We start from the raw sequence: 9644 nt of genomic DNA, 5'->3' as shown, positions 1-9644 counted from the left end.
ATGGCTCTTTCAAACTCTGATGGGAGAATTGCATTTCCAAATGCTAATATAAACATACTTCCAAGAGTTAACTCAGATCACCATCCTCTCCTAGCTTCACTAGAACCAGAAAGAGTGGATAAAGGTGAAAAACCCTTCAGATATGAGGCCATGTGGAAGACACACAGTGATTTTACAAGAGCTGTAAAGGAGTTATGGAATAAGGATGTTGATGTTCCCAGAGCACTAAGCATCATGACAGAGGGTTTGAGAAAGTGGAATATAGAAGATTTTGGCCATGTTTTTAAGAAGAAAAGAAGACTCTTAAATAGATTGAATGGTTTTCTGAAGTCACCTACTTATGGAAGGAACCCATTTTTAGTGGAACTTGAAAAGAATTTACAGGAGGAGCTTAATGTGATTCTTGACCAAGAGAAAATTTTTTGGCTTCAAAAGTCACGACAACAATGGATTGTAGAGGGTGATAGGAATACGAAGTACTATCACACCAAAACAATCATTAGAAGAAGACGGAACCGCATCTTAAAATTAAGAAAGGAGGATGGTTCATGGTGCGAGAATGTTGAAGAGTTAAAGCTCATAGCACTCAATTTTTTCAAAAAGTTTTATCAAGATGAGATGATAAGAAGACCAATCCTTGTTACTGAAAATACCTTCCCAAGATCAGAAGAGGAACAATATGAAGACTTGTGTTGACTACCTTCCGCAGAGGATGTTAAAAATGCCATGTTCAACATAGGATCGTTAAAAGCTCCTGGAGAGGACGGGTACCCAGCCCTCTTTTTCAAAGATAATTGGAAGACTTTGGGTGAATCGATTACAAAATATGTAGCAGATATTTGGAGAAACCCAAGAGAGATAGAGAACATCAACAATACCCTTTTGGCTCTGATCCCTAAGGTAAATCAGCCGGAGTTCATCACACAATTCAGACCAATCTCATTATGTAATGTTATATACAAATGCATCACAAAAATTCTGGTTGAGAAGTTAAAACCTACCATTCAAGATCGTATATCTCCCTGCCAATCAAGCTTCGTACCGGGTAGAAATATACATGATAATATTATCATAGCACAAGAGATGACCCATGATATGAAGAGGATGAAAGGGAAGAAGAAATTCATGGCTCTCAAGATAGATTTTGAGAAGGCGTATGATAGATTAAATTGGAACTTCCTGGAAGCCACTTTGAGGGAGTTTGGCATAAAAAAGCAGGAGCTGGAGATTATTATGGCCTGTGTAAAGTCGGTGAAATACAAGGTACTCTGGAATGGGTGTAAAACGGAGACGTTCCAACCAAATCGGGGACTTAGACAGGGAGACCCCATATCTCCATACTTGTTTGTCATAGCCATGGAGAAATTATCTCATGCCATAGAGGATGATATTGGGAAGGGACTATGGAAGCCGATGAGGGTAGGAAGAGATGGACTTCCAATTTCACATCTACAATTTGCAGATGATCTTTTACTTTTTGCAGAGGCATCTCTATCCCAAATAAAGCAAATCAAGAAAACTTTCAAAGGATTTAAAGAGGCATCAGGAATGAAAAATAAATGTGGCAAAGTCATCTATTCTTTTTTTCAAAAAATGTGGAACATAATATTAGAGAAAGTATAAAGGGAGCATGCAATTTTCAAGAAGTCTCTTGTTTGGGGAGATATTTAGGAGCCTTGTTAACTAATGGTCAAAAAAGTAAAAAAAAAAATACAAAAATATCCTGGATAGAGTTAAAGAAAAATTCAAGGGTTGGAAAGTCAATTGTCTATCAATGGCGGGACGCATCACTTTGGCTAAATCAGTTGTGAGTCCGTATTTAAATTTTGACATGCCTTTTTCCCTCATACCAAAAGGGATAGGAGCCAAAGTTGAGAAGCTTCAACGAAAATTCATCTGGAGAGAAGATCAAAATAACAAGAAAATTCATGCAATCAGCTGGGAACAAATTTGTAAACCAAAGGAGCTGGGAGGTTTAGGATTTCGAAGGATTCATGTGATGAATCAAGCATTTCTAATGAAGACACTATGGAGATTGTTCACAAAAAAGGAGGCGCTTTGGGTCAGAGTGATGTATAGCAAGTACGGGAGGGGAAGAAACCCCCTACAAGGTATGGAAACCTATAAAACCGATTTTCCTTTGTGGAAAAATCTGGCTGCTCAATGGAGTAAACTGATAAAACATATAGAGTTCACGGTGGGTGACGGAAAGACTATAAACTTTTGGACTGACCCCTGGGTTAGAAATGAAGGGCAACTTTGTTTGAAAGTGACAAAATCTCTAGAAGAAGAGCTTCTCAGCCTCAAGGTGAGAGAGATTAGACTAGAAACTAGAGAGTGGAACCTACATTTTCTTGCTCGCTATCTCCCACACGAAGCTATCCAAAAGATAAGAGCAACTCCTCCTCCAATTGATGAAGGAGGTGAGGACATAATCCTTTGGAATCTTTCGAAAGATGGGGAGTTTACCATAGCAAGCGCTTACAAGTGCTTAAGTAATAATAATAATGAAGTTGAAGATAGAATTTGGAAAATCCTGTGGAGCTGGCAAGGACCACAAAGAATAAAATGTTTCGGATGGCTGATGATTCACAAAAGACTCTTAACAGCAGAGAGAAGAGCAAGGCTTTTCGGTAGTAATCCGAACTGTCACATCTGCCAAGGCCAATAAGAAACAATTCTACAAGTACTAAGGGACTGCCCCCCAGCTGCTAAGGTTTGGCATCAATTAATTCATCCGCAGCACTTTAACATGTTCTTTAGAGCTCCTTTTAATCTTTGAGTGAGGTGGAACTTGATAACAGAAATTGGTAGAATTAATCAGGAAAAATGGAAGACATACTTCCTGGTAACTTGTTGGTGGTTGTGGCGTTGGCGTAATAAAGAAATATTTACCCAAGCTACAACAAGACCAGCGGAAGCTAAAACCTCCATCATGGCTTACGTCCAAAACATAAAGGAAGCTTTTAAAAAAGAGCCTCTTATCAATTATCTCAAGCGAAAAAGAGAGATACAAGTCTCGTGGAAGCCGCCCCCTATTGGATGAATTAAAATTAACTCAGATGGAACCTCCTTGGACAACCCTGGAAAAGCGGGATGCGGTGGCATAATTAAGAATGAACACGATAAATGGTTAGCTGGATATATGGTGAATATAGGAAATTGTACAGCTTTTCAGGCAGAATTATGGGGACTGCTACATGGATTGAGAACAGCTTGGGAGCTTGGACTAAGAAGAATCGTGTTTGAAATTGATGCTAGAGTGGTGTACAACCTAATGATCAAACCCAAGCGATGCATGAATCATCACGAGCCACTAGTTAGACAAATTCACCAAATGACGATAAGGGAATGGAAAATTGAATTCAGACATACATACAGGGAAGGAAACAGAGGAGCAGACTTCTTATCCCGTAAAAACTTGATGGCAGCACCGGGATTTCATTTTGTTGACTTACCATCTGCAGAGCTTAGGAACATTGTCTTAGATGATGCGAGAGGGGTTGTACTACCCCGAACTATTTCTATAATGTAATTTTGGGCTTCCAGCCCCGTTTAGTATACCAAAAAAAAAAAGTATAACAAGAATATGGGTGTTTTAGTTATTTTAACCGTTGATCTGAATTATAAAAAATATATATTAATTAAAATTAATGGTTAAAATAACTGGAACACCAATGTAGCCGATACACTTAAAATTTTTTTTATACTATATTCAACTTAGTTTTTTTTAATATTATTTAAAGTAAATACTCAAATTAGTTTCAACAAAATTTTATTATTCTATAAATTTTCAAGAACTATTCATATAAAATAGATTAATTTTTTATTATTTTCAATCAAATTTTTTAATACAATTTATTATAAAATAATTAATTTTATAAAAATATTATTGTAAAATAAATTAATCTTTTTCAAAAGACAAAAATACCAATTCAAGAACAAAGTATTCTATCTAAAATTTTTTGAAAACCAATTTCAGTGTTAACTCTATTATTTAATTTTGAAATTAAAAATATAACTAACTTTGTAAAAAATATTTGGACAATGAACCAATCAAATACATTATTTTAAAATAAAAATATTTTAAGTCAATAAAAAATTAATCACTAAATACTTCCACTGTAAATAATAAAAAAAACTAGTGCACAAAAAACCATTCTTACCTAATAATTACATTGAGATGATACAAAAGGGGTAAAATATTTGAGATGATAAGGAGGTAATATCCCATAATTTGTCAGTGTGTGGAAATATCTGAAGCCAAATTATCCAGACATCGAGTTGAGAGAGAAACAGAGAGAGGCGGTCGTGGATATTGGAAAGGCCATACATTCCCAAATAGCTTCGTGGCCTTATCATTTTCTCATTCTTCGTTCCTCCTTTTCCCCCCCATAAACCCACCCTTCTCTGTGAGAACTTTCAACAAACACCTGGAGACCCTGGAGCTACTCAAATTCCCAATATGGCTTCTTTGATTGGAGTTTCTTCCATATACCAAACTCCCTCTACAACTCTCGACCTACACAAACGACCACCGCTTACTACTACTACTTCTTCTTCCTCTCTTTCCTTGCAATGCTTGGACAGCAAGTCCCACTTCAACAACGTTCGCAGAGCACACCTTTCTACTAACAATGGCAAGGGAGGTTTTAAGCCCACTGTTAGTTTTGTTACTTCTGCCATTGCCACTCCAAATTCTTCGGTCCTCAGCGAAGAAGCATTCAAGGGGATAGGCAGCGGTGATGACTTCCCCGACGACGATGACTTTGCCGGCTTTGGCTCTGAAACCGACGAGGGATCTTCTGCTGTTAGCTCTGAAGAACTCGACGTTTCCAAGCTTGGCCTTCCTTCGCGCCTCGTTGATTCCCTCCTCAAGCGTGGGATTTCGCATCTTTTCCCCATTCAGGTTTGAATTTTAGCGACCAATGATTGTTTGCGTTCGGTTTATTATTTGAGAAATTTTCCTGGGCAAGATTGATTAGCTTGCCGCAATTTTGTACAGCGATAATAATGTCTGACACAGAAAACACTAATTAAGGAATGATAGTTAGCAATGTGATGACTTACTTTTTCTGGTTTGTATTTTGCGATTAGAGAGCGGTGTTGGTACCGGCATTGGAAGGTAGGGATATCATTGCTCGGGCAAAGACTGGGACTGGCAAGACACTAGCATTTGGGATTCCCATTATTAAAGGCCTTACTGAAGATGAACATTCAAGTTCTCTCAGGTAATCATTCTTTCTACTCTATGCAATACACTTCTTTTTATTTCATCTTTTGCTTGATGTATGTATAACTAACCATCATATGCTTTTGTTTCTTCTTTCTTTCAGGCGGTCTGGTCGCCTCCCCAGAGTGTTGGTTCTTGCACCTACCAGGGAGTTAGCAAAGCAAGTAGAGAAGGAGATAAAGGAATCTGCACCTTATCTGAGCACAGTTTGTGTTTACGGGGGTGTTTCCTATGTTACTCAACAAAGTGCGCTTTCACGTGGAGTTGATGTAGTTGTTGGGACGCCTGGTAGAATAATTGACCTAATCAATGGGAACAGCCTTAGACTGAATGAAGTTCAGTACCTGGTCCTCGATGAAGCGGATCAGATGCTTGCTGTTGGGTTTGAGGAGGATGTGGAAGTAATATTGGAAAAGCTCCCATCAGAGAGGCAGAGCATGCTTTTTTCTGCAACTATGCCAAGTTGGGTAAAGAAATTGGCTCGAAAGTATTTGGACAATCCATTGACAATAGATCTGGTATTTTCTTCTTACCTGGAATGAGTCCTAATCCAAATGTATTCGTTGTTGCTTCTTTTTTCTTCAGATTTTCTTGTTGCAGCATAACCTTAATTACTTGTGAATTTCATTTCCATATCAGCAAATAATTCAGGCAATATTGTGTTACATGATTTTGATGCATTTAAAGCTAAATAAGGAAAAACGATAAATGTGCTTTTCTTTTTCTTTAATCAAGGTTGGCGATGAAGAAGAAAAGCTCGCAGAAGGGATAAAACTTTTTGCTATATCAGCAACTGCCACTTCAAAGCGAACAATTCTTTCCGATCTTATAAGTGTAAGTAACCGATTGTTGACCTTTTTCTATTTTAGTTTGGTAGTCTCTATATACACATGCACATATCTGTATGCGAACTTATGGTATCATTCAGAACTAGGAAATTTGATTAAGTTTATCCGGTCTCCTACTAGTAATCCTAGTCCTAATTACCTAGTTTCGGACTGGTTGTGTTAGCTGTTGCAAGTTGTTAATTGTTGAGTCCGTTATTTTTTATTTATTTATGATATATTTTACAAGCAAGATTTTGTGTCAGTGTAAATTCCTATCTTTATGGTGGTGGTTCAATAATTTTACTGAATGTTATTATGTTTTTTAGGTTTATGCTAAGGGTGGGAAGACTATAGTTTTTACGCAGACAAAAAGAGATGCTGATGAAGTATCATTGGCATTAACAAATAGTATAATGTCTGAAGCATTACATGGTGATATATCTCAGCATCAAAGAGAGAGAACATTGAATGGTTTTCGACAAGGAAAATTTACAGTTCTTGTTGCCACTGATGTTGCAGCCCGTGGACTTGATATTCCTAATGTTGATTTGGTATGTTGTCCACATATAACTATCCGATCTCCAGTGTTATGTGCAAATCTGTTAAAATTCCAGCAATATTTGTTCTTGTTTTCTTCATTTAGATCTAATGCAACTGATGCTGAATAAACCAAAGAACTTGAAAAACCTATAATTTGGGGATTAGGTTTAATAGTTCGAGTTTTGGGATATTACCTAGATTTAACTAAGCCTTCATTGTCTCAAATTTATTTACCAACAGAAATTTATGATCCATATTTGACTTAGAAGCTTCTTATCAATACTGCGATCAGTACTAAACCTTGTTGATCACCTGTTTCCTTCAGATTATTCATTATGAGCTTCCCAATGATCCGGAGACTTTTGTGCATCGCTCTGGTCGTACTGGGCGTGCAGGGAAACAAGGTACTGCTATTCTTATGTACACCAGTAGCCAGAGGAGAACAGTTAGATCTCTAGAGCGTGATGTAGGCTGCAAATTTGAATTCATCAGTCCACCCGGTATACAAGAGATTTTGGAGGCATCTGCTGAGCAAGTTGTTGCCACGCTCAATAGGGTTCATCCCGAGTCTGTTGAGTTTTTTACACCAACTGCACAAAAATTGATTGAAGAACAGGGAACAAGTGCCCTTGCAGCTGCACTAGCACAAATGAGTGGATTCTCTCGTCCTCCATCGTCCCGATCTTTAATCAACCATGAACAGGTATCGGGAATCATATATTTCTAAGAATGATGTCATCTATTAAATGATTTCTACCCTGCCTTTGTTTTATGTAATTAGGTTCCTTTTTTTGGTGGGGGCAGGGGGGTGGGGGTTGTTTAAAATATATGGGATTAGCTTTATTGTTTCAACAAACTGCTCGTTGTGTTTTAACAATCAGCTTGTAGACATCCTGTAATGACTTTCCAGTGATAATGATCTTAGTTCGTGGTTCATTCCCAACTGCTGCTGTGACTTGTGAGTTTATCTTAGTGCATGGAAAGCTAGTGTAGGTTTGTCACTCATTCAATAGTCTATCGAGGTTTTCATGCATGGTCTCTAGGAATTTGATGTTAATGTTGTCTTCTCCCAACTAGATCTCCACAAAATTTTTGTGGGTGATCTGGACCAGTGTGGTGTATAATATTTAAGTGGAAATTAAAATTTAAAATACGTATTTTGTTTTTCGGAGCCTTATGTTATCTGATTGGTTCGTTAAAAAACTTTGGTATTCTAGGGATGGGTTACATTGCAGTTGATCCGAGATTCAGATAGTAGAAGATACTTCTCCGCAAGATCAGTCACTGGGTTTCTGGCTGAGGTTTATTCTCCAGCTGCTGATGAAGTTGGAAAAATACATTTAATTGCAGATGAAAGGGTTTGTATCTGAATTATATTGAGTTATTTTTTGTGCTCATTTTGATTGGAATTACAGTGCTAGTCAGAATGCACCCACATTATCCAAGTTGTTTGATCATGTTACCAATTCCTAATATCAGGTTCAAGGGGCTGTTTTCGATCTTCCAGAGGAAATTGCTAAAGAGTTACTTAACAGGGAGATACCACCTGGAAACACTATAACCAAGGTTACCAAGGTAAATACATCTTTATTCCGTAGTCATACAAGGATTATGATTATCTTCTGCTTTTGCCCAACCAGAACATCATATTTTCTTTTGTATGATTTATCGCATCACTGATTGTGTAAACATAAATGTTTATGCTGCTTTGTTGGCAGTTGCCTGCCTTGCAAGATGATGGGCCACCAGGTGATTTCTATGGGAAGTTCTCTGACAGAGATCGTAGTAGCCGAAGAGGTTCAGGTTCTGGTTCTAGGGATCGGAGAGGCGGTTTTAGAAGCTCACGGGGATATGGAGGCCGAGACTCTGATGATGATTTTGGTGATTCATATAGGAGAGGCAGTAGAAGTAATAATAAAACTGGCAGTAGCTGGTCTCGAGCTGGAAGATCCAGTGGTGATGATTGGCCAATTGGCGGTAGACGATCATCAGGCAGATCTTCATCGTCAGACAGGTTAGTGTACAAATGACTACTTTTAACACTTGTTTGTAATTTTTCTTCCTAGACAACAAGTCAGGACATGTTTCATCTGTGTGACACTTCTGTGCATAACTGATCTGACATCCCAATGTGCTCTGCAGAGGTGGTTTTGGAGGGTCCTGTTTTAATTGTGGGGAGTCTGGGCATCGAGCATCAGATTGTCCAAACAAGCGCAGCTTCTTTTAGGTTCTTCACGTCATTTATTTTTGGGCACTGCCTTGTCCAAAACGCAAGTGCCACCTTGGATGTTGGCCTAATGGATTCTGAAAAGTTGAAACAGAATCAACATTTATACGTATCCCTGTTGTTGGTCCTCTCCTGGGTGGGGGCTCTGTGTTTCTGGCCCTTCTTTTCATCCTGATGAAAAATTTATCACTCATTTGTTTTGGGGTTTTGGGCAGTGGTTTATTAACTAGAACAGTTAACTATATGGTTTTGTTTCTGTTTTTTTCCCTTTTTTTTTTTTTAAATCTGGGTGATGTATGGTCCTGTATTGTTAGCCACTTTTAGACTTTAGTATGTGTTTGAACCTTAATAGTATACAGAGAGATAAAAATATCTGAAAAAGATTTTTACTCGGAAGATGCATTGAAGCATTAATTGAGGTCTAAGGCCTTAATCTAGGTGAATCTATCTTCGTCACTTGCTTCTCGTCTACTCCAGAATGGCTCTTAATAAGTTAAAACATTAATTTCTTTTGCCAATGTGATTCTAAACTCCAACGGTGTTATTCAATTGAAAGGGATTTGCCAAGATTTCATCAATCCCTGCTGGGTGGCTAGTGATTATGAACAACTAAAAACAATGATGCAGATATAAACACGCACTCGCATTTATTCAGTCCTCAAATTTCACATCGAACTCGTAACATAACATCCTACTACTACTACAAATATGATAGAGAAAGTACCTCACAGAAAGCAACAAAGAGAAATTGAAATCATCAAGAAAGACACAGTCCAAAACCAAAGAAGAATATTATATATTATGGAAATGAGATCTT

The 9644-nt window shown here is 37.8% G+C and overlaps 2 protein-coding genes across 2 annotated transcripts; both read left to right on the top strand.

Annotated features, from left to right (window-relative positions):
• Positions 1-696, top strand: LOC148554628 (uncharacterized). Its single transcript, XM_088490415.1, has one exon. It carries the CDS (start codon positions 1-3, stop codon positions 694-696), a length of 696 nt encoding a protein of 231 aa, XP_088346541.1.
• Positions 697-4217: 3521 nt separating this feature from the next.
• Positions 4218-9223, top strand: EMB1138 (DEAD box RNA helicase (RH3)). The gene is made up of 10 exons (XM_016350171.3): positions 4218-4909; positions 5098-5231; positions 5337-5751; positions 5969-6067; positions 6387-6611; positions 6926-7303; positions 7818-7958; positions 8080-8175; positions 8319-8614; positions 8743-9223. Exons 1-10 carry the CDS (start codon positions 4466-4468, stop codon positions 8825-8827), a joined length of 2313 nt encoding a protein of 770 aa, XP_016205657.1. The 5' UTR covers positions 4218-4465; the 3' UTR covers positions 8828-9223.
• The last annotated feature ends 421 nt before the right edge of the window (positions 9224-9644 follow it).

This window comes from Arachis ipaensis, chromosome B6 (assembly GCF_059453495.1).
Source record: "Arachis ipaensis isolate K30076 ecotype BB chromosome B6, ASM5945349v1, whole genome shotgun sequence".
Classification (NCBI taxonomy): Eukaryota; Viridiplantae; Streptophyta; class Magnoliopsida; order Fabales; family Fabaceae; genus Arachis; species Arachis ipaensis.
Note: the sequence above shows the minus strand (reverse complement) of the source record. Positions and strands in the feature narration are given on the sequence as shown.